The sequence below is a fragment of the Mustela nigripes genome, chromosome 2, assembly GCF_022355385.1.
Source record: "Mustela nigripes isolate SB6536 chromosome 2, MUSNIG.SB6536, whole genome shotgun sequence".
Lineage (NCBI taxonomy): Eukaryota > Metazoa > Chordata > Mammalia > Carnivora > Mustelidae > Mustela > Mustela nigripes.
The window spans coordinates 113,848,070-113,872,174 of NC_081558.1; the positions used below are offsets into that span (position 1 = coordinate 113,848,070).

Consider the following 24,105-nt stretch of genomic DNA (forward strand, 5'->3'; position numbering starts at 1 on the left):
CGAAGAACATTTTCTAATTACAAAAGGGTCATTCTACCAAGAATATATAAAAGTCATTAACACAGAGAAGTCTAGCAGCAGAGCCCCCCAAAACATTAAGCAAACATAGACAGAACTGAAGGAAAAAATAGACAATACAACAACAGTAATTGTAGTTTTTAAAACCCTACTTTCAATGGATAAAACAATTAGACAAAAAAACCAAACAGGAAATAGTCTCAAACACTATAGACTAACTAGAACTAACAGACAACTATAGAATGCTTCACAGTCAACAAAAGCAGAATACACGTTTGTCTCAAATGCTCAAATAATATTCTTCAGGATAGATTGTATGTTAAGCCATAACATATCAACTTGTTGCCTCAATAAGTATGAAGGAATTGAAATCATAAGTAGGTTCTCCAATCCTAATGGAATGAAACTAGAAATCAATAACAGAAGGAAATTTGAGGGGATTCACAGATATGTGGAAATTAAAATCAAACTCTTAAATAACCTTAATAATAGGTCAAAGAAGAAACCACATTAGAAATTAGAAAAAAAATTGGGATGAATTAAAATGAAATTATAACATACCAAAACTTATGGAATATATCTGACACAGTGCTTAGAGTTTCCAATAGCTTCTGAAACACCCAGCTGGGGCATCTCTCCTCTTGGTCAAAGGCAGGAATTCTGATAAACAACTCCAAAACTCTGATCCTCTGACCTACTCAGGAGATTGGTTTCAGACACTCTCCAGTAAATGTTGACTGAATCAATGGTTGAGCCTTCTTCCCTAAAGCCACAGAGCCCCTACTATGTATCAGGCTAACTGCTGCTTCCATGTACAACTTTCAGTGACCCCATGTCCTCTAAGGTTGAAGCTGAACTCCTCAATCTGGGTTTTTGGCCTTTCCAAAATGACACTAACTTGACCTTTCAACCATATTCCCAACTTTTTCTCCAGTATTCTCCAGTCAGGGCTATAACCACTCAAGAGATTTTGCTCCCTGGGTGCTAGGAGAAAGGGCCCAGACTTCAGGGCTAAGTAGGTCATGATGCCAGTCTTAGCCTATTGCATGATGCTGGGTGGTTCAGTTTCCACATCAAAAAAATGGGAATTTAAAAAAATTCTGCCTTGAGGAGTGCCTGGGTGGCTCAGTGGGTTAAAGTCTCTGCCTTCAACTGGGGTCATGGTCTCAGGGTCCTGGGAGTGAGCCCTGCATTGGGTTCTCTGCTCAGCAGGGAGCTTGCTTTCCCCCCTCTCTCTGCCTGCCTCTCTGCTACTTGTGATCTCTGTCTGTCAAATAAATAAATAAAATCTTTTTTTAAAAAATCTGCCTTGAGGAGCACCTGAATGGCTCAGTTGGTTAAGTGTCCAACTCTTTTTTTAAATTTTATTTATTTATTTGACACAGAGAGAGATCACAAGTAGGCAGAGAGAGAGAGAGGCGGAAGCAGGCTTCCTGCTGAGCAGAGAGCCCAATGCGGGCTCTCGATCCCAGGACCCTAAGATCATAACCTGAGCTGAAGGCAGAGGCTCAACCCACTGAGCCACCCAGGTGCCCCAAGTGTCCAACTCTTGAACTCAGCTCAAGTCTTGATCTCAGGGTTGTGAATTCAAGCCCTGCATTGGAGCCTACTTTAAAAAAAAAAAAAATCGGGACGCCTGGGTGGCTCAGTTGGTTGGATGACTGCCTTCGGCTCAGGTCATGATCCTGGATTCCCGGGATCGAGTCCCGCATCGGGCTCCCAGCTCCATGGGGAGTCTGCTTCTCTCTCTGACCTTCTCCTCACTCATGTTCTCTCTCACTGTCTCTCTCTCAAATAAATAAATAAAATATTTTTTTAAAAAATCCACCTTGAAGAGTACCATATGGATTACACAGTGCTAGTATTTTTTGTGTCTGTGCTCCACGTGAACATCTTGGGAGTAGGCAATATTATCCCTATTATACGGCAGAAGAAACTGAGGCTCAGAGGCATCACCCAAGGCCATACAACTGATGGCCACATTCAAACCCAGCTCTCCCTGACTCCTAAGCTCGGACTCCTTTTGGTCTCCACCAGGTGAGGTGGCCATAAAGCAGCTACCTCAGACTTTTCATGAATACACACAGAAACAGTGTTCTCACCACTGAGTTTTCAGACATCTGCTCACCTTCATGACTGAGGGGCTGTTTTTCTCCCAGCTGAAGGAGAAATGTACTCAAGATCTTAGAGAAAAATGGAGACCCATCTTCTGAGAGAAGGAAGTTGGCACTGCCACAGATCCTCCATCTCTTGTGCAGAAATGGTCTCAGATGCCCTTTGCCTTGGCTGGAGTAGGGGGGTGGGTATTGCCCACCCCTCACCAACACTAAAGGCAGAGATGAAAGTGACTGCTTTCACACAAGGGCCACTTCTGGTTTCCCTCCCCACTCAGCCTACCCCTTGAGAGGGCATTTCAGCTACTTGTCATAATGAAAGTGACGTTGGTTTCTCTGCCGCAAGTGCATGAGGGGTGAAGGGAGGTATCTTCTTTGTTCTGGAGCCTGCCCTGGAATTAAGCTCGTGCTACTCAGAAGAGGGAGAAGTGCTGAGTGAGGCCGAGGAGCAGCAGCAGAGCCAGCACCTGGTGACGAGCGGTTATCTCTGGCTCCAGAGCCATGCCCTGGCAGCTCTCTGCAGTGGTGGTGCTCTTCGTGTCCCTGGCTGGTGAGTGATACCCATGGTTTTCCATGGTGGCCCTCCTACCTCTGTATCCTCTGATACAAATGCATTCTAGTGCCAGGGACCAGACAGGCTGGAGATAGCTGTATGGCTTCAGCTACTCTAGTATTTGGCTTGGGAAGATCTCCTCCTTATTACCTTAAATGTGTGGAGTATACTTTCATGTTTTTCCCAAGGGCTTTCACAGTTTGGACTTGTTTTCCGTGAGTCAGGCAGAGGAGGTGTCAACTCCAGAAGACAGTGACACTAAACCTGGTTCCCGAATGGCTTCTGAGCACCTTACCAGGGAGAGTTTTGGAAATCACTTAGATTTAAGAGATGGAGAACTGAGCCAGACTTTAGAAATGGGGCTCTTGCTAAACACATTATACCTTGCTTTTCCTGTTTCTCTCAAACAGAAGTGCTGTGTTTACATTATATAAACAATGAACTGTGAAGATGAATAAGATGCAGTCTGGCAAATTGTGCCATCTCAGAGAGGTGTAAGCCAAGCAGTCAAGACTTAAAAAAAAATTACTATTATACTTCAGGTCAGAGAAGCTGTCTGGGAAACTGGGTTTTTGATGATCATTTTATGTGCCCACTGCCTGCTTTCACAAAGAGGGTTTTCTCTCTAGGACATTGAGTCCTCCTGTGTGCCATTACCTAGTTGCTGGTTAGTTCACAATTCCTTCTAGAAGCACTGAGTTGAACATGTGAGGGAAACCCATGGCCCCACTGACACGCTCCATTGGGGGGAAGCCGGTGTACTTGATTGTGGCATGAATTGTCAGGAAAGTTGGGTGAAGGGTCACAGCAGTGTCCTCATCCTGGCTGTTTTACTTCTGCCGTGTTTTCAGAAATAGAGTTTCACATTCTTCTAGAGGCAAAAGGCAAAATCTAAGCTAATAAAAAAGCAAAAGATCACAGTCTAGCAGTTAGCCTCTGTGACCTGTGAGCAGATGACTGGCAGATTCAGAAATGCAGTGCGTGCTCAATAAATTCCCGGGGAGGTGGAGAGAAAACACCTCACCCTCTCCTCTCTGAGCTATGGATTCTCCAGGGTGAACCGAGTGAGCAAAGTGTGTGAAGGGCCCCCATTTTCCGGAGGAGGGTACTGAGGCAGGTTAAGGAATGCCTCGTGGTCACTCAACTAGCAAGTGGCAGCCCTTAGATTTGCATCCAGGAAGCCTGGTTTCAGGACCCTGCACGCAGAGGTTCAAGACATACTTGTTGTATTGGAGATGAGCAAAAACCATTGGACATTTTCGTAGGACAGGCATAGATTTTAGGTAAACTAGCTCTGTAGTCTTTATCCACTCAGTTTGCTACCCTGGTCTTTTTCCCCCACAAAATGAGGGGATTTAAATTTCTATCAGTTCCATTTATATTTAGCTGCTCTTCATAGACAAATAAGAGCAAAATAAGCAAAATAAGTGTGTGTTTCTCTGTCATGAGAAAACAAGTCCAGAAGAATTCATAACAGGTCCAGTGCAGGAGCTCACTAGTGTCCCACTAGTGTCCTCTGTCCGGTGTGGGACTCCCATCTGCAGGGTCTTGTCATGGTTCTAAATGTCTGCTGCAACTCCAGCCATCACATACCAGTTATAGGCTGGTTTGAAAAGGAAAACATAAAGACAATAGAGAGGGTACATAGGTGATGGACCCCCTCTTCCAGCAGCATTCCCAGAAGGCCCACATAACCCCACCACTTCTACTGCTTTGGCTCAAATGCAGTTATACATTCCCACCCAGCTGGAAAGGAATCTTGGAGGTAGCATTCTTTATTCCAGGCAGCAAGTGCTCGGCTTGAATTTGTGGTTCTGTTACTAAGGAAAAAGGGGAGGCTGGATTTGGGAGTAGTTAGCCAGCAGTTTGTGCCACGGGACTGGAGCTACTTCTATATAAGGGTTCTCTTTGAATCTCAAATTCCACAGAAAGTAACAGAGGTAAGATTTTTATCTTTTTGCTAAAAGATTGAAGGTTAAATTGTGAAACTGTAAACAGAATCTTACTAAGGGCCCACCCCTGCTGCCTCACACATCCAGAAACAGTCTTCCTGCTGTACCCAGCTGGCTGCCTCCGTTCCCTGGGAAGGAGGAAGTATTTAGGGGCTAAAATTCATTTCCCTGCCCCTAGGTATGGCCATGGGGCTCCATTTACTTCCCAACTCTGTTCCTAACTGCACACAACTCCCTCTTCCTTATATTCCCATCATGCTTACCCCCTTGCTGTTCTCCAGACCTACCAGGCTCTGAAGACCCAGTGTCTTTGCACATACTTTTCCTCCTGCCTGGGTTACCACTTACTTTCTTATTTGCCTAAAGAATTTGTCTTGGGGTTGGATTCCCACCCCACCTTATAGCACTCAGGGCCTCCTTCTGTAATAACGTTTGTCACACTGAGGAAGGGGGTCCACTTATGAGTCTGCCTCACAAGGTTTTGAGCCCCTGAAAACAAAGACCCAGTGTCTGGCACGGAGCCTAGCTCAGAAGAAGCTCCTATGTATCTGCTGAATTGGGTGTGACAGGGACACTGAACAAAGGCTATCTGGGAAGTACCAGCCTTCCGGGAAGTACCTAGAGAAAAAGCCCTTGCATGGTCGCTGACTTTCCCAGGGCTGGGCTGATGAGTCATCTCTCAGCTCCTTCTATGGGTTGTAGGGGAATCCAAATCTTCTAGCACCTCTTCCTGCAGCTTATCGTCTAGAGGAATCCAAGCATTGGATTTAGGTTCAGAGGTACTTATTTCCTAAGTCTCCTGAATCCTGGAGAGAAGATACTAGGAGATTCGGGGTATGGGCTTGACAAATCAGCATATGAACTCCAGGGCCGTGTTCTTTTGAAGAGGAAGGGTTGAGACAGATTCTGAACTATGCTCTACCCTTGCTTCTGCTCACTGCTCTCTTTGTGGGTCTCAGACAGACCAGTGACTTAACTAAGCCTTTATTGAGTCAAAGGTCCTGTTTAAGAACTGTGACCCAATTTTGATGAAGATTGGTCAAATATGTGTGTTCATATACATAGACTTTATAAAACAGAACATTTTGGGGGGCATTATTTCTATTAACTACCTAACAAGTGAACTTTCAAGGATGTATTATAATGAGCAGCATACTTACTCATTTCAGTTTTCCATCTAATTACCTGCCCATCTTTTGCACCACTCTTCTTCAGGGAAAGGGAAGGGGAGAAGAGAAGCTGCAGAGGGGAAGGAGAGGACTATTAGAACAATATCTCCCAGTTCTCTCTGGGAACACACTCTGGTTCAATCTTTAACACACTCTGACATTTTTGGTCCTGTCACCTGCTGGCCCAGGCTTCTGCCTACTGCAAAGCCACACACGATGTCAAGACACCATGATTGCCATCACATCCAGCTCCCCCCATAAATACTTCCTGCACACCAAGTATATCTTGACGGGTGCCATGGGATATCTTGTTCTGTTTGGGAGGCTGTGCGTTCATGAATGACCAGTGTGCTTTTCTTCCCTTGTTTGAGTTCATTTATCACTACTGAGAGAGGACTTTTAATTACATTATGAGAAAGGTTCCCCCTTTTAAAGGGTGTGCTACTCAGTGAGGATATTCTACTCAGTTGAGAAAGCTCATAAGCATAAAACATGGATAGTGAGATTTTTATGAAGGATCTAATGATCCTCCCAAAAGAACAAAAGGCAAGTGCTTTCCAGTATTCCAGAGTTCTCTACAGCAATCTCTGCTAATCACTCTAAGATATTCCTCGAGAGTACATCTGGGAATGAATTCTCTTTCTCCATAGTGATAGTATAAACTTAATAGGGTTTCTGTTGAGGTCGTGACTGAGGAACCAGCAACTCAGATTTAGCCCAAATGAATTGTGAAAATAAATCTTCCACAACTGTCAACCTTCATAACAATCTTGAAAGGAAAGATCTTGCTCTAAGCTCTACAATGCAAGCATAAAGTTTCCACATATAGTGATTTTATGAAGGCTTACAAAGAAAACCTACAGTGCAGGGGTGCCTGAGTGGGTTCAGCCTCTGCCTTCAGCTCAGGTCATGATCTCAGGGTCCTGGGATCGAGCCCCACATCGGGCTCTCTGCTCAGCAGGGGGCCTGCTTCCCTTCCTCTCTCTCTGCCTGCCTCTCTGCCTACTTGTGATCTCTCTCTGTCAAATAAATAAATAAAATCTTTAAAAAAAAAAAAAAAGAAAAGAAAACCTATAGTCCATAAAATCCACAAATCTCAAGTATCATACAAATTATCCAAAGGAACATTTTTTAAAAAATTTAAATATTTATTTGAGAGAGAGTGTGCATACAGGGTTGGGGGCAGTAGAGGGAGAGGGAGAGGAAGAAGCAGACTCCCCACTGAGCAGGGAGTCTGATAGACGCAGGACTTGATTCCAGGACCCTGGGATCATGACCTGAGCAGAAGTCAGCGGCTTAACCGACTGAGCCACCCAGGCGCCCCCCCAAATGAACATTTTTAGATACAAAAATATATATACATATAGTAAATAGTTTCACATAACTTAGTGTCATTAATAAGCCTTTCTTAAAGGTTATTCAAGGCAATTTAAACTGGTGCTTTTGTCTTTTTCATTTTTCAAGCCAGCTGTGCAGAAATAATTCATAAGCATTATAATGGGCTTGAAATATGAACTTTTCTTCTGGAAAATAATCACGATTGTATTATATAAGCTTTTGAAAGGATTCTCAAAGACGACCATTATGAGGGTCTGGCGATACGGTGTCGCTGGAGAGGCACCCTACTCTTTGCTTCTCTGCTTTTGTCTCTTTTCTCACCATTCTTCCCAGTGATGAATACCACCTCCACCTATCCCAAATCCAAGGCCAGGCTTTGGTTCAGACAGGGGCTCAAGTCTCACCTCCAAAATTTACTAGGTGTCTTACCTCCAGAATACACTAGTTGTGGGATTACGGTCAAGTTGATGGGACTTTTCTAAACCTGAATTCCCTCATCTGAAAGGTTGATAAAGATAGAACCAACAGAGGGTTTTTGAGAGGAGTTGGTGAAAGATGACCCTTGACCTAAGGCCTGTCATGTAGTAAGTGTCCAATAACTTAGATGCTTTAGTGCTATTACTATAGGAAAAATAACCACTTAGAAATGTAATGGATGAACGAGGGAGATAGTAAAGGAGTTTATGGATGATTTTGATTATGTATGAACTTCAGAACTCCAAACACCAGCATGGAGTGATCTCCTTTCCCTTTTACCCATGTTTTCCCAAGTCACTGGCCAGCACCAGGGAGCTCCAGCTGTAGTGACTGTAAATACCATGGGCAAATGCGATGAAACCACAGCACTGAGGAGACAGAGCCATCTCTCAGTGTGCCTGATCCTAAATTCTCAAGGAACATCATCTGCATTTTGCTCAGTTTTCTAATTTACTCTGTGCTTGGGGGGAGGCAGGGGAAGAACTATTCTGGGTGAAAAAGAGCCGGAGGCCTTCCACCCCTAAGGAAGGTCCCAGTAGAGAACCTGTGACAATAACACATGTTGTAGGTATTCTTGATGGTCTAGGATGACTTTATTATTTATTTATTTATTTATTTATTTAAAGATTGTATTTATTTATTTGACAGACATAGATCACAAGTAGGCAGAGAGAGATGGGGAAGCAGGCTCCCCTCTGAGCAGAGAACCCGATGCGGGGCTTGATCCCAGGACCCTGAAATCATGACCTGAGCCAAAGGCAGAGGCTTTAACCCACTGAGCCACCCAGGCGCCCCATAGGATGACTTCATTTAAACCCATTTGTTTGAGCCTTACAATAATCCTACATGGTCTACAATGCGATTATCCTAATTTACCTCTCCAGTTATCTATTCATCTAACTCATATGCACTGAACACTTTCTATGCATAAGTACTGGTGGTAAAAAAAAAACCACACACACACAATCTCCACCTTGAGATTGCTTTTAATCTAGTGGGTGAGATACACAGTCAATAAATAAACCAATAAATAAACATATAATCAGGGCTGTTATTCTGCTGTTACACACTGGGTGATCAGGCTTACTATTAAATATGTTAGTACCATCCCCTTATATAATTACCAGTTGTGGTTAGTGCAGTGCAGGCAATGAATGTAACACTGTGATGGGGGGAATTGTAGGGTGGGGAACTATTTATATAAGGATGTCGGGACTCTCTAAGCCAAACTACGAAGGACAGCGTCTGGTGGGCTGTCCTTCTTTCTTTCCTACTTGAGAAAGCCTGGGCCATTCAAAGGGTGAAGTAAAGAAATGACAAAAACGGGTCTATCTTTACAAACACTCACAGCAAAATACAAAATGCAAGGGAAACAAATCTCCCATCATTTGAGGTAATTATGCATTGATTGGATGAACACATGGCAAATATTCATAGATACAATTTACATATCAGATTAGGGTTTGGACTAGATGATCATCAAGACCCCTTTCAAACCTGGGATTGTATGGTTGTATGCAAACTACACATCTCTGTGTAAGTCTTTATTACCACCATTCATGCTGTCCAGCTCTATTAGAGCATCACAGCAGCACCCCACCCAGGAACACTCTCCTTCCAGAACTATCTGGATTCATAGGGAAGATGGGGAATGAATGGGTATCCGCACTTAGATATCTAGCGAAGCACGACTACTTTACAGTGTTAGTACAACACCCCGTACAGACAAAGGGGCTGGACATAGAAGAATATCTGCTGTGTGGTCACAACCCTGTAAAAAACATGGGTGCAACCCAAACTTTTAAGTTGTGGCCTCATGGTAGAATCTTTGGTGATCTTCACTTCATTGTTCTATCCTTATAAATTTCACCCAAATCTAAACATATGCACATTTCTCATTAAAAGTAAATGAGCATGTTTGGAAATAATAAAATAAATCATATTTATCTTCGGAAGAATTAGAAGTAGAACTACCATGTGATCCAGGAATCACATTTCTCAGTGTGTGTGTGTGTGTGTGTGTGTGTGTGTGTGTGTGTATAATAAGGTCACTATCTCAAAGAGAAAAGTAAATAAATAAATGCATCTTAATTTGCAGTGAAGAAACATTAAAATGGGGATGGTGGAAGGATTCACCAATGTGAGTTCATAATGTGGTAACACTTTTGTTTCCTAATTTGCAGTGATTTTGCATTATGGCAGTCAAATAACAGCACAAGTGTCTCCAGAAACCGGGGACTATCTACCTACAACAGCAGGAACAGCAGAGGCCACAGCAAAGCCTTTCCTGCAACTAACTCACCACATCCCTAGCCAAACTTTAGCAGCCAGATCAATGAATGGTCACACCCCCTCTCACAGAGCTGCCCCAACCTCCAGCTCTGAGCTCCCAACCACACACACAACAGTAAAAACTCTAGTAACAACATCCTTGCTAACTACAAACAGCACCCCGACTACCAGCCCGACAGCCCACACCCTAGTCACAACCTTGGCCACACCCAATAACTCACACACAGCAGCTTCTCTCACTGAAGCTACAATTGGTCCCAGTGCAGCCCCAGGTTCACCGCCAACCACCTTCCCTCCATCGGCCCATACGACAGGAACAAGCCCATCGACTGTCAGCCACACAACTAGGAAAACCACCCAACCCAGGAACCAGACCGCCCTTCCAGCAACCTTGTCCACCCCACCGCTTAACAGCACAACCAGTCACCAGTCTGCCCAACCCAGTCATGCCCCAGGCCCAACCACAGCTGCACACAATACCACCCACACGGCCTCACCTGCCGCCACGACTTCTGGGCCCACTCTTGCACCTCGGCCTTCGTCAGCCAAGACTGGAATGTACCAAGTTCTAAATGGAAGCAGGCTCTGTATCAAAGCCGAGATGGGGATAGAACTAACAGTTCAAGACACAGAGTCGGTAAGTTGGGGCCATAGGACTGTAACACTGCCTTCAAAAAGTGTGAGGGAGGGTGTCTTGCTAAGAATAGACAGTCTCCCTGCATCTTGTGTCTTTGAATGAAATAAATAGCTACAAGCTCCTTTTTCTCCAAGTTGCTCCATTAAAAGATGAATCTGTTTTAGAATGCATATAAGAATAGAAACTGGCAGCAACTGGCTAGTGGAGGGCACACACCAAAATCATAACGATGCACACCTCTCACTTTTAGGCAACATGGGCAGGGTGTTGGGGTGTGTTCTGCATTGACCCCAGCCTGGCCCTGTCCCTCCTGTTGACCTCAAGCCTCAGCAACTCTCCTGTGAAGGGAAGGGCTTGACTTACATAGTCTCCTTGGTTCCAGCCAGCTGTGACATTCACATCAAAATTCTAGGTTAACAAGAGGATTAGAAGAGGTGGGGGTGGGGTTAAGATTATTTGATTTACTAAAGGAATCACCATAAAAATAATACTTTCTCTTTTTTTTTGGCACAGCTTTCATGAAACTTCTACATTCAGGTTTTCATGTGAAACAGAAGTACATTAGACAACAAGATCTTTCCTTGTAAAATTCTAGTAACACACTTACCTTGTGATGTGTTTAATTTAACAAAAATTAAATTCCATGCATTTTATCAGGAACAGACTGGCTATAAATGAACTCTTAAGGAACACTTTCTGTGGGAGAACCCCTTCTTTGAAAAATCTTTTGAACATAGCAGTTTGGAAATCAGAGAGATTTTCTGAGGACTTGGAAGTTTTCAAGTGAACTCTCACTAGACTTGAGTTTCAATCTCACTAACTACCTATGCTTCTGGTTCCCAAGCTAGAGTTTTCCTTGAAATCTCACTGATCTGATGATTTTATCTGGTTTAGGTTTTTTCACCTCAGAGATACTTCAACATTGACCCGAACGCAACCCAAGCCTCTGGGAAGTGTGGCTCCCGAAAATCCAACCTTCTCTTGAATTTCCAGGGCGGATTTGTGAATTTCACATTTACAAAGGTGAGAACTGAGCTCCTTCATACTAACAGGCTCTAGCATCGCTTTTCTTTTCCCTCAACCTGGGGCCCAGTGGTGCAACCCCACACTTCACTTTAAGTTCCAAAGGAAATAGATCTCAGAACCTTTTGAGATATTCCCTGATAAGAATGAGGGGCATGGAGATGGAGAGGAGGGAAGTGTCGACATCTTATGTTTGCCTCCTAACCCCTTCAGCCTCCTCTGTGCAGCCCAAGAAGGGCTTCAGTGCCTCTTAAGGGAGGTTTGGCCTTGGGGAACCCAGCCACAGGTGCTCTTTGCAAACCACCTAAAGGAGGAAGTTAAACAGATCAACAGACCCACTGAAATTCCCAGTGAGCACACAGAAACAGGATTACTCTCAGACCAAAATCAAATGTCATGATGGGTTCTTTCCAACTGCAGCAGGCAAGATTCAGGGACTAACCGGGCACTGGATTTTCCAGACCATATTACAAAAGGGGTGGACCACAGAGTGGGGTGGAAAGACTATGGACACGAGGTCAGAGAGTCCTGGCTGAAATTTGACTCTGTCACCTGTTCTTGTGACATCAGGCAGACAACTTAACATGTCTGAGCTTTATTTGAACACTTGAGAAATGAGGGAAGGGAATTAAAGATCACCTCTGTAAAGAGCATTATTCAGTAGTTGGAAAGTAGATGTTCAAGACCAGTAGCTATGATTACAATGACTCACGTGGGTGAATGTCTTGGGGGTACAAACGTTGGTCATCCACTCTCAAAGGAGACACTTCTCCCGGATTCTCCCAAAGTATCATTCAGATAGGCCAGGTAAGAGCTGGAGAGGTGGTGCTGAGAGAATGCCTACAGCTGGAACTTGGTGTGGGTCTCCTTCCTACCTGTTGAATGTGACCCCTGAATTTAGAGGGGTCTTGGGTACCAGAGCCTGGAGAGAAATGAGCATAGACATTGGCATGAAACAAGTCAAGATTGGCTCTCCATCATAACGTTGATTAGTCACATGATCTTGGACTACTTGGGGCATGTTTTCTCATCTATAAAATGGAAATAATTACACCTCCTTTAGTGGGACCCATGGGAGGGTCAGAAGTGGTATATATAAATTGTCTTGCATGGTGCTTGGCACATAACAATGTTCAACAAAGGGTGTTGACTTTCTTAATTTGGTGTCAAAGACTTTATCCTCCTTGTGCGTATGGTTCTCCTTAAGGTAGAGGTGCACTGGAGAAGTCAGGGGTTTCCTTTCAGTATCAAATGGGAAAAATGTATTCTCTCACACCAGAAGATCATTCTGGGAAGAATGTGTGCTCTACTTCGAGACAACTGAGGTTAAACCTACAGAAGGGTCAGGAATTCTTTTAAAGTCGCTTCAGCAAAAGGGCAGAGGGTATAGGTACAAGCATCTGTGCTTTAGTTCAGGACTTGATTCCACCCAGACTACTGCCTGTATGAGCTTTTGGTAAGCATCAAAGCCCAGCATTTGTCTGTAGCATGCTGTGCCCACTGCCTTAGGCAGGTCTGCAACTGGGAGTTTCTTTGGCACCTTTCAGTGTCTCTTTTTGCTCCTTTCCTCTGTCTCCTGATGCCCTCTCTGCCTGCCTTTCCAATGCCTTCAGACTGGATTCTGTTTGATCAAACTCCACCCAAGGTTTGAGCCCCTGTCTTTCTGGAAATTTCTGTGTCTCCAGAAGTACAGGCAGGAAATGAGTTCAGAGATGGCGCTAGAAGCACCAGCAGGGTTTTCCTCCCTCTACTCACATTCTGGAAGGAGCAAGGAGAGCCACTATCCACGGTCTCAAGTTTGTAATAGCTGCTTTGCCTGAGTCCGCCAACCAAATTCACCTTATTTATTTCATTCCCTGGCACCGATTCCTCAAGTAGTTGACCTTAGCTCTATTGCAAGAGGAAAGCGAGGAAGATTATAGAAAGCAAAAGTTCCCACCAGCCTTAGTCCTTCAGGAGAATTTCCACATTTTAAAAGAGAACTTGTTTAAGCTAAAATAGTAACCACAAGCTCAAAGATCACAGGGGCTAAGTATAGAATTGAAAGAGAGAAGTAGGCCAGTAATTTTTTTTCCTTGAAATAGGCAGTCATTTTTTTCTCCCCACTTTTGATGACGACTTCACCTTCCCATTAAGTCTGCCTAAGAAAAACATTGGAGGATTGAGATGACGGAGGAGAGCCTCAGAAGTGAGGAGACACAAGGGAGGGGTAGGGAGTCCCAGAGATGCCAGTGGCTGGGCAGGCATCACTCCCTGGAGGCTGCCACTGTCTTTTATGGTGGACATCCATTCTAGATGGTTGGGTATACATTCTGAGTGGTTGCTGCCCTGTTATGTCAGTTGTTAAATGTTTTACATATCATCTCTCTCAATTGGTCACCAGAAACCAGTGTTGTCAGATCTTCTGACTGTTCAAGACAAGAAATCCAGATCTTTTTATCTTTAAATGTTGGCAACACGTTTTTTGGAAAACTTCAACAGAGCTAGCCAAACAGAACACAGTTGTAAGCCAGATTTGGCCTGTGGACATTCTGCCCTAATAGGTGGTCTGTGTGAAATGCATTTAGGCAGGAAAGCCATCTAGTTTCTTCCACAGGAGAAATGGCCTTAGCAATTCTGTCAGCCATTTTCAAAATGTTGCTACCCTCTAGACCAGTGCTTCTCGGCAACGACAGTATTAATGTTTGGCTCCAGATAAGTCTGTGATATCTTGTGCCTTGCGGGATACTGAACAGTATCCCTGGCCTCCTACTTACTAGATGCCAGTAACAACACCCAGCCCCATTTGTGTCAACCCCAAATGTCTCCAGACATTGCCAGATGTCCCCTGGGGGGAAATCACCCCTGGTTAAGAATGACCACGTTAGAGAAAAAAAGAAGAGTCTTAGAAAATAGTTTTTGTTAGTTATGACATCATAAATATTATAAATGAGAACCAAGTTGGAAAATGGTAAATGGATGCTGGTGAGCAAGCCTGAATTAACAAATCACTAATAGGAATTTACTGAGCACCTATTGTGTCCTGAACACTGAACCAGACATTATGAGAAAAAATAAAAGAAATATAGGCAACAGCTCCAGGTTTCAAAACATAGACAATAATACGTAATTTTTTTTTACTTGAAATACTGCCAATGACAGAAATGTAAAGAAGTCTGCCTCCTGAACTGTCTCTTGATGTTGTTCTGTCAAGACTTAAGTTATCCGTGTCACTTCTATGTGACCACGGACAAGTCGCTAGCTCGCTTTCAGAGCCTGTTTCCTCCTCTGTGAGATGAGGTCAGCCACCACCTGTTTTGTTAGGCTTCTGTGAAGGTGAAACAATGCAGAACGTGGTATCAGGCCCCTAGCCGGGTTAGGAGTGGTTTTTTTGTTTTTTTTTTTCTCTCTCATTTCTCTCATTTCATTTTTTAAAGAACTGAAAACCTTCCCATGTCAGTGTCTCATTTAATTCAGGTCACAAACTGAGAGTTGTTCAGCCTCTCCAGGTGCAAGATAAATAGACCTCCCTTCCCCCACGTCCCACAGTGTCCTTCCTGTTAGGATAGTTTGTTTCAAAACATCTTTCAGTAACTTAGTGTAGAGTTTATTTTTTCCAGCTCAACACTACCCTTTTCTCATCCACCTGGCGGTCAGGACAGCTCAGTGAGGCTTCCATCCCTGACCTGGGGATGGGACATGGGAGAAATCAGTGGGAGGGCTGGGGGCAGAGGGAGGGACACCCAGCCAGGTAGCATTTTGGCCAGCCAAGGTCTGGAAAGCTAATGCCACCCAGCGCCATGGTATTTACCCAGAACATTGCAGGGGTATTTGGAGCCCTCTTAACTTAGAGACTCCAGGGAACTGTTCTCAATGTTCAAATGTGAACACCCTGTGTACTATTTAAAGCTTCCCCACTATGCTGTATTATTTCATGCCCCGCTTTCCCCTATGCTTCCCGTCTGTCTGGAATGCCCCTCCCACCCTCAGCCCCTTTTGCACTCATGCTTTAAGATGGCTCAAAGATCCTTACCCTGTGAAGTCTCCCCCACGCCCCACCCCCCACTTCCAACCCAGGTAAAACTGGGAGGCTTTCTTCCTTTGGTTTCTGGACCCTCCATTGATTGTTCCCCAAACTCCATTAATGCACTCATTGCACATTTTGCCATCTTGAAGGCATGTTTGTGATTTACTCATGGTGCCAAGCCCTGACTTTGTACGTAAGTATATCTTTAGCAAATTGTTTGATGAAGAAATGAATCCATAAAAGAATGAATCTGAATTTCACAGGGACTCTTGGCCAGGCTGCCAAAAAGTAGATCGGCAGCTCCAAAGAGACATCCTCTTTGGCTTTCCCTTGGTATATACAGAGCAAAGGTTTCTTGACATAGTCGCAACAATGATGAACAAAAGAGGCCTGATTGATGTTGAAGACAAAAATCCACATCCTGAACATCGGTGACTATGAAACTTCCACAATGCATTTTGCTGACCTTAGGGAGAGGACCCTGGGCCTCAAGGTCATTGGTATGCCTCCCGGGATAGGTTGATTGACTGGTTTGCTCTGGACCTAGTTCTTTGCTAAGGAGGCTGTTTAGGTCCCTTGGGGAATTACGGGCCCTCTGATGAGATACTGCTGAGCTCTTAGATACTGGAGATGAGGCGCCCTGTGTCATCCTTCCATCAGTTGAGTGGTGAGCTGGGACATGTGCCAGTGGTCCATTCCCATGGACACACTGTAAGAGCTGAAGTACCACAGCTCGCTCTTAGGAGTCCTTAGCCCCTTTTGGCAATACTGATAGGTGCACAAAGGATTTTCACTTTGTTTTCAAGATGACATGGTTCATCTTTCCAACCTGAACCCCAAATACAAAAACAAAACAAAACAAAACAAAAACCATCTGGCAAGGAATCACTGTGTGGGCATCAAAGGAGAAAGCAGATACTACTAACTACATAATGTGCAGCATGTAAATTCCCTTGAGCTTTGGGTTAAGTGTGACATCTGCTTGAGGCTCCTTCCTCTGTGCCCACCTGTCTCCCATCTGCAGAGCTGAGGTTTCACTGTATTTCTTTGATGAGTAGGGCTGTCGAAGCTTAATTTGCTTGCTCTCTCTTTCCATCTGTGGTAGATCTGAGCTCTAAGAAATAGACAAGAAAGGATCATGTGAGCTCAATGAGAGAGGTTTACTGGGAAGGGGCAATCTAATTTCTTGTCACCGCTGTGAATAACACTGGTTAAAATTTGAGTGAAGACTCTGTGGTAAATTTTTTACATGCATTCCTTCATTTAATCTTCACATCAAACTAAGAGGTGAGTTCTGTTATAATTTTTCCCATCCTACTGAATAAGCAAAAAAATAAAATTTTTAGAATGCCCACAAGTATTTGACAACTCAAACTAGGATACTAGTTTGGAAACTAAAAGATATTTTTAAATTGGTATTTAGAAAGTCTTAGCAAAACTTTGTCCTCCCAAATAGGAAATTAACTGCTTTCTTTATAACGTTTTTAAAATTATTTTTTAAATCTTTATTTAAATTCAATTTAGTAACATATACTATATTATTAGTTTCAGGGGTAGAACTTAGCAATTCATCAGTTGCACATAACACCCAGTGCTCATTACATTAAGTGCCCTCCTTGAGGCCCATCACCCAGTTACCCATTCCCTGCCCCCCACCTCCCCTCCAACAACTGGCAGTTTGTTAGCTAGAGCTCAGCATGTTTTATAGTTTGCCTCCCTCTTCTTCCTCTTATTTTATTTTTCCTTCCCTTCCCCTACATCCATGTGTTTTGTTTCTTTTTGTTTGTTTTTTTTTAAGATTTTAATTATTTATTTGACAGAGAGAGAGAGAGATCTCAAGTAGGCAGAGAGGCAGACGGGGAGGAGGGGAAGCAGGCTCCCTGCTGAGCAGAGAGGCCCTGTGCAGGGCTCAACCCCAGGACCCTGAGATCATGACCTGAGCCGAAGGCAGAGGTCCAACCCACTGAGCCACCCAGGCACCCCGAGTTTGTTAAGTTCTTTACAGATTTTAGATACTAGCCCCTTATCAGATATGTCATTTGCAAATATCTTCTCCCATTCCGTAGGTTGCCTTTTAGTTGTGTGATCTATTTCCTTTGCTGTGCGAACCCTTTTTATCTTGATGAAGTCCCCACAGTTCATTTTTGCTTTTGTTTTAACCAACTGAAAAGTGAACTGCAACTTTGTTTTTCATTGATGGTGGGGACCAGGAGTTGACAAGCTGTGGCCCCCAGACCAAATTCAGTCTACCTCCAAAAAATGTACAGTTTGCAGCCTAAGAATGACTTTTACATTTTTAAATGGCTGCTGGGGGAGGAGAATATTGCATGGCACATGGAAATCATATGAATTTCAAATTTCGGTGTCCATAAATGAAGCTCCCTGGAACATGGCCACACTTGCTTGTGTACATGTTGGTCTGTGGCTACTTCTGTGCTACAATGGCAGAATTGAGTGTCAACTACACAGAGCCAGGAAGCCTAAAATATTTACCATCTGGCTCTTTACATAAACAAACTTGCCAACCCCTTTTATAGAATAAACTTCAGCCCTACTACCATTCAAATGAGGCCGAATTCTGAACTTCCGAGTCGAAAAAGAAATGCTTTGCTCTAGTTTAAATAAAAGACAATTTCAGAGTTTCTGGCTGGCTCAGTCCTTGGAGTGTGTTGCTCTTGATCTCAGGGTTGTGAGTTCAAGCCCCACATTGGGTGCAGAGATTACTTAAAAAGAAAAAGACAATTTTATTTCTATTCTCTTATTTCTATTTCTATTCTAAAACTTTACAGAAAAAGTGGGCACAATTGTCTAGATAAGACTCACTTGGTACCAGCAGCACAAATTTTACAAAATTTGGAATCTCAATGGAACTAAACATCTGTCTGTGCTTTTATTTACATGAGCTCACCTAACAAATGTTTTTCCTTTATCTTAACCATAGACAGAAGCACAGGCCCAGGAAGCATTTGGCTAATAGAAGGAAACCTGGATATGGGCTCTGGACTCTGTCCTGTTGCATCATTAAGGTGAACTCATAGTGGGGTGCCTGAGCGGCTTAGTTGGTGAGGTGTCTACCTTCAGCTTAGGTCATGATCCTGTGGTCCTGGGATGGAGCCCTGCATCAGGCTCCCTGCTCCCTGGGGAGTCTGCTTCTCTCTTTCCCTCTGCCACTCTCCCTGCTCATTCTCTCCTCCTCTCTCTCACAAATAAATTTTAAAAATCTCAAGAAAGGTGAACTCACAGTGAATGTGAGCACTCTGCCATCCGCTATGGAAGGCCTCACTTTTGGCATTAGCCCTATACAGTACTAGTTTTGGGGGAGCAGGAATGGCCCTTCCTGTCGGGGCTGGATTCATGAGCGTGTGACTTGAGCAGTCAGCCAAGCCCATGTGTAGTTGAAGCATGGTATCATTTCTTGAAATTCTTCAAATGATTTTTGAGCAAGAAATCCTACATTTTGGTTTTATAGCAGGCCCCATAAATTTTGAAGCTGGTCCTATTTCTGATAGATGGTTAAATACGGACAACTGCATTACAGGGAATGGGAAAGAAAGTTCTTGCACAACAAATTTTTTGTCCATACCCACACATCCTATGGAAGAAAATGTAGGGCAGGATCCTATAGACCAGATTTTGCTTTGTGTCACCTACAAACAGTGTGAATTAGAGGTAGATGGCTAACTCATCTGAGCCTCTGTTCTCAGCTGCAAAATGGGCTGATGATATTTATATTATTCTGTCCTGGGGGGTGTTGTGAGGATCAAAGGAGGCAATCTAGGTGACAGCATGCTCTTAGTAAACTGTGAAGCCTTTGTAGAAACACAAAGCCTTTCCTTTTTTTTTTTTTTTTAAATAAAGATTTTATTTATTTATTTGACAGAGATCACAAGTAGGAAGAGACACAGGCAGAGAGAAAGGAGGAAGCAGGCTACCTGCTGAGCAGAGAGCCCAATGCAGGACTCGATCCCAGGACCCTAAGATCATGACTTGAGCTGAAGGCAGAGGCTTAACCTACTGAGCCACCCAGGCACCCCACATAAGCCTTTCCTTATGTGAGGATAGAACAAGGAGATGCCACAAAAAGGGGGAGATCCCAGGAGGTGCCCTGTGGAGCTCAGAGCTGGTCTCATCACTGTTCTCCTGCTGTTCCTTAAAGCAAACTCACACTGCAACCCATGCAATTTCAAAAAAGAAAGTCACACTCATTTCACTGGCCTGCTTAAATCCCATCAGTGGATCCTCTCTGCTCTTAGGATAGGGCAGGGCCTTGGGGCCTGAAGTACAGGTCTCTTATATGCTAAAAAGGACCCCAAATAAAGAATAGCCTGAATAAATGGTTTGTGAAAGTGACCAAAGAGGGGCCTGGCTCACAGATGTTCTTTCTAGAAGAAATGGATGGGCCAAGCACATTGTTCACCTTACCTTTCAGAACCAAGATTCAGTACCTTGAAGGAAGGAGCCAGGTCTTATTCTTTTTCCAGGACCTAGAGCAATGGCTGGTTTGGAGAGGATATAAGAGAAATTAAATGCTAGACATGGAGACAAGAAGCTTGGGGTCATACCTTCCCCTGCCACCTATTAGGGCTGGAATTTGGGGCAAGTCGGTGAGCCTCTATTTCTTCTCAGAGTTTCTGTGAGGATTAAATAAGACATGGCAGAGAAGTGTCTGCTCCAGTGCCTGGCACAAGGTAAGAAGCCAATATATGGTAGGTGCTATTCAATGAATTACAGGCTCTAGACTTGAGTGTACCAGTAGCAGTTACCTTACTAAAACAGTTTGTATTTTTAGAACCCTTCATCATTTCATCTACATAATACACAGATGGACTGAATGTAGTTGAGATTATTACTGTTAAATTTCTTTATGACTAGACCTAGAGCTTCTAAAGGTAATTCAATTTCAGATTCTGATTTTCATTGCTCTACCATTTCTTCACCTCTTACTTGTGGATAGTTTCTTTCTTTCTTTTTTAGAGATTTTATTTATGTATTTGAGATGAGAGAGAGAGAGCATGATGGGGAGGGGTCGGAGGAAGAGGCAGACTCCTTGCTGAGCAGGTACCTGATGCGGGATTCGATCCTGAGACTCCAGGATCATGACCTGAGCCAAAGGCAGTCGCTTAACCAACTGAGCCACCCTGGCACCCTTGTGGATAGTTTTCTAATGAATGTTTACAAATAAGACCTAAATCGCCTACTTTAAAAAACCCGAAACCTCCTTTTTCAACTTACCCTTCCATATCTCATTTCAGTTCCCTTTACTATTTTATACCCTTAGTCTCTCAGGAGGTTATAGGGCTGTTTTGTAATGGTTTGTTTGTTTTGTTTTTCTGAAAGGACAATCCTTGAATAAAATGTAGAACACTACTTAGTATTTCTGAACACAAACTCCTGGGATCCTCTTTTACAGAATATCCAGATATCTCAGAGTAAACCATTTCTTTTCAGAATCCCTCATGGTGGCCCCATCTAACCATACTGGAGATATGAACCCCTTAATCTGTTTAAAGCAATTGATAAATTGCATGAAAAATTTTGCACACACCGTTTATGAGAGTTTATGAGCCCCATGAAGTCCACCCATGGTAGCCTTAAAGATAAGTGGTCTCAGGGCACCTCAGTGGCTCAGTCAGTAAAGCAACAGACTCTCGGTTTCAACTCAGGTCGATCTCAGAGTCATGAGATCAAGCCCGCATCAGGCTCTGTGCTAAGCATGGAGTCTGCTTGGGACTCTCTCTCCCTTTCTCCCTCTACCCCTCCCCTCTGTTCTCTCTCTCTAAAATAAATAAATACATTGTTAAATGCTGAAGTTCTTTATGCCTTTAAGAAAAGAGATGAGTGGTCTCCATTTGAATCTCTACCCTAAGATATTCATTACTAGTAAAAGCTTAATGTTTACCCTTCCATGCTCTCTACCTTCCAGACGTATATGCATTTTAACAGGAAGAAATTTGGTCTAACTGAAGGGACTCTAGACCGGGGAAATTTGAATTTCAGGCTCTAGCAACAAGTATGCAGTAGAGAAATTCAGGACCAGGAGTAAGCCATTACTTATAATTTATTTGTTGTGTGGTATCTTCACTTTTTTGAAGCTTCTGATACAATTATGGTCTGTACCCACAGACCCCCAAATCCCCATATAGAGGATTGAATAGCTGGAATCCTGCCAGAACAAAGTTTATAAACCAAGATCATAAATGTAAAGACAGAGTGCCCAAATGTTAACAGTTTCATCCTGTTTTACAGGATGAAAACTCGTATTACATCAGTGAAGTGAGAGCCTGTTTGACAGTTGCAAACCCAGGTAAGCTGTTAGAGAAGGTCACTCCACCAGCAGTAACACTGCGCCTCGGGTTAGCTCACTTTAGCCCATTGAATTTGCTCATCTTTGATGCTGCTTTGGAGAAACCAACGGAGAAAGTAACCAGGAGAAGGCCATGCATCTTTGTATGCTTCCATTTGCTCAGCTGCCTGTGAAGGAGGCTGGACTACGTTATGTCGGAGATCATTATCAGCAGCTCAAAAGAGCTGAGTGACTCTGGGGCAGATTTGCTAGTGATGGTGCAGTTTCTTCAGTACTCTTGGAATCACGCATTCATTCTACAAAAATGTGGTTACTGCCAGCTAGGTGCCAAGCCCTGTAAGAGGCAGTAGAAATGCATATTAGCCAAACATATGGTTCCTGCTGTCATGGACCTGACATTCTAGAAGTGGGGAGGGGATGACAAACAGGCACATTAAATTATAACAGACAGTTAAGTAGTATTAAATCCTATGAGCAAACACAAGCGGGTTGGGGTGGGGTGCAGAGGACTGGAAAGATATTTTTAGGTAGGGCCTTTGGGAAGCTCTCAGGGGAGGAAGGCCTCTCTGAAGAGGTGAGGCTTGAGCAGAGAGATATCCCCATTTGGGGGCATCTGGGTCTGAGGAAGGTTTTTTCAGGTGACAGGAGCAACAGATGCACAAGCCCTTAGAAGCCAGCTTGCACATGGGTTCAGGGAGCGGCAAGTGTCACATGTCCCCAAGAGAGCGAGCAGAGCAACAGAGCAGGCCTGACGGACACGCGGGCCAGAGCATGTAGGGCTTCTGCGTGAGGCGAGCTGAGGACTTTGGATTTGAGTTTAAAGTGTGAAAGGATGTCAGTGGAGGGTTTGATGTAGGGAAATGGTATATCAGATTTACACTGATAAAGATTCCGTTTGGTTGTTGTATCGAGAATGGCCCACAGTGGGGCCAGTTGAGAGAACTCCGGTAAGGTTCCCATCTAGGAAAGTAATGTTCCCTGTCCAGTGGGGGAAATTTCTTAGGAAACTCAAATGTTTCTCTGGAAAGCCCAGAGTTTGATAGCAAACCATTGCTGGGCACCTCCTCTGTGTCATTTACTGTACAAAGAGTTTTCATGTCTGTTTTCCCCTTTTTAAAATTCTATCTTATGACGTGCTTAAGCTTATCTTATTAAGGAACCTATGCTAAAGAAAGTTGCCAAGAAATGAAAATGTCGAGAAATGTTTATTTAAAATATAACATATTTTATTGATATTGTTCAAGAGGATATTATCCATGATTATTGGTTAAAAGTAAGTAAGATGTCACAGTTGAGAATTCACTTTCATATATAGTACCTTGCTTAGACAAGTGTACTCACAGAGGCTGGGGAATAAATATTGTGCACGCTAACATAAATTAGCTAATGTTATTACAAGATATGGATGAATTTTAGCCGGAAGTCAGGTAGTAATGTCTCAAGAGGCAGGCAAAGGGAAAGTGAGAACAGAGGCTGAGTTAGAGGCTGAGAAAGGGGATGAAACAATTCTAGGTCCCCCAAATCTAGGCTCAACAGAAGCAGGAGGAACTGTAGGAGTCGCGATGAGGATAATTTGCACGTCAGCGGTGGCGGTGGTAGTATTATAACAGTAGTCAGTTGCAATTACAGTGGTAATGACTGTTGTAATGTCAGTGTTAGTGTAATGTTAGTGATTGAAGTAAACTACCCTGGGATATAACACATGATATAGCAGTGTCCATGGATAATTCAGGGCATCATGTAGGGCATTTGAATGTACATATGCGAGAGTCTACAGTAAGTAGTACAGTGATGGGCAGGAGACACAGTAGTGTAGTGGTGAAGATAGCAGGCTCCATAGTGAGACTGCTTGAGTCCAAATACCACTTACTAGCTGTAGGCTCTTAGGCAAATAAATATTTTCAGTTCTCTGACTCTCCATTTCCTTGTCTATAAAATGGAAACAGTAGAACCCATCTCAAAAGATTATATGAGAATTAAACAGGACAAGGGTACCTGGGTGGCTCAGTCGGTTAAGTGTCTGCCTTCGGCTCAGGTCATGGTCCTGGGGTCCTGGGTTCGAGCCCCACATTGGGCTAGCTGCCCAGCAGGGAGTTTGCTTTTCTCTCTGCGCCTTCCCCTTCTTGTGTGCTCTCTCAAAAAGAAAAGAGAAGAAAAGGAAAGGAAAGGAAAGGAAAGGAAAGGAAAGGAAAGGAAAGGAAAGGAAAGGAAAGGAAAGGAAA

The 24,105-nt window shown here is 43.6% G+C and overlaps 1 protein-coding gene across 4 annotated transcripts in view; it reads left to right on the forward strand.

The window, feature by feature from the left end:
- Positions 1-2,465: 2,465 nt before the first annotated feature.
- Positions 2,466-24,105, forward strand: part of LAMP3 (lysosomal associated membrane protein 3) — a 36,159-nt gene continuing 14,519 nt past the window's right edge. For 3 of the 4 annotated variants that reach the window (XM_059391459.1, XM_059391462.1, XM_059391460.1), the window contains exons 1-4: positions 2,466-2,682; positions 9,805-10,550; positions 11,445-11,573; positions 21,826-21,883. In XM_059391459.1, the coding sequence (XP_059247442.1) occupies positions 2,634-2,682; positions 9,805-10,550; positions 11,445-11,573; positions 21,826-21,883 (982 nt within the window). In that variant the 5' untranslated portion in view covers positions 2,466-2,633. The remainder of the gene's footprint in view (positions 2,683-9,804; positions 10,551-11,444; positions 11,574-21,825; positions 21,884-24,105) is intronic. The other variant, XM_059391463.1, reaches the window with a different exon arrangement.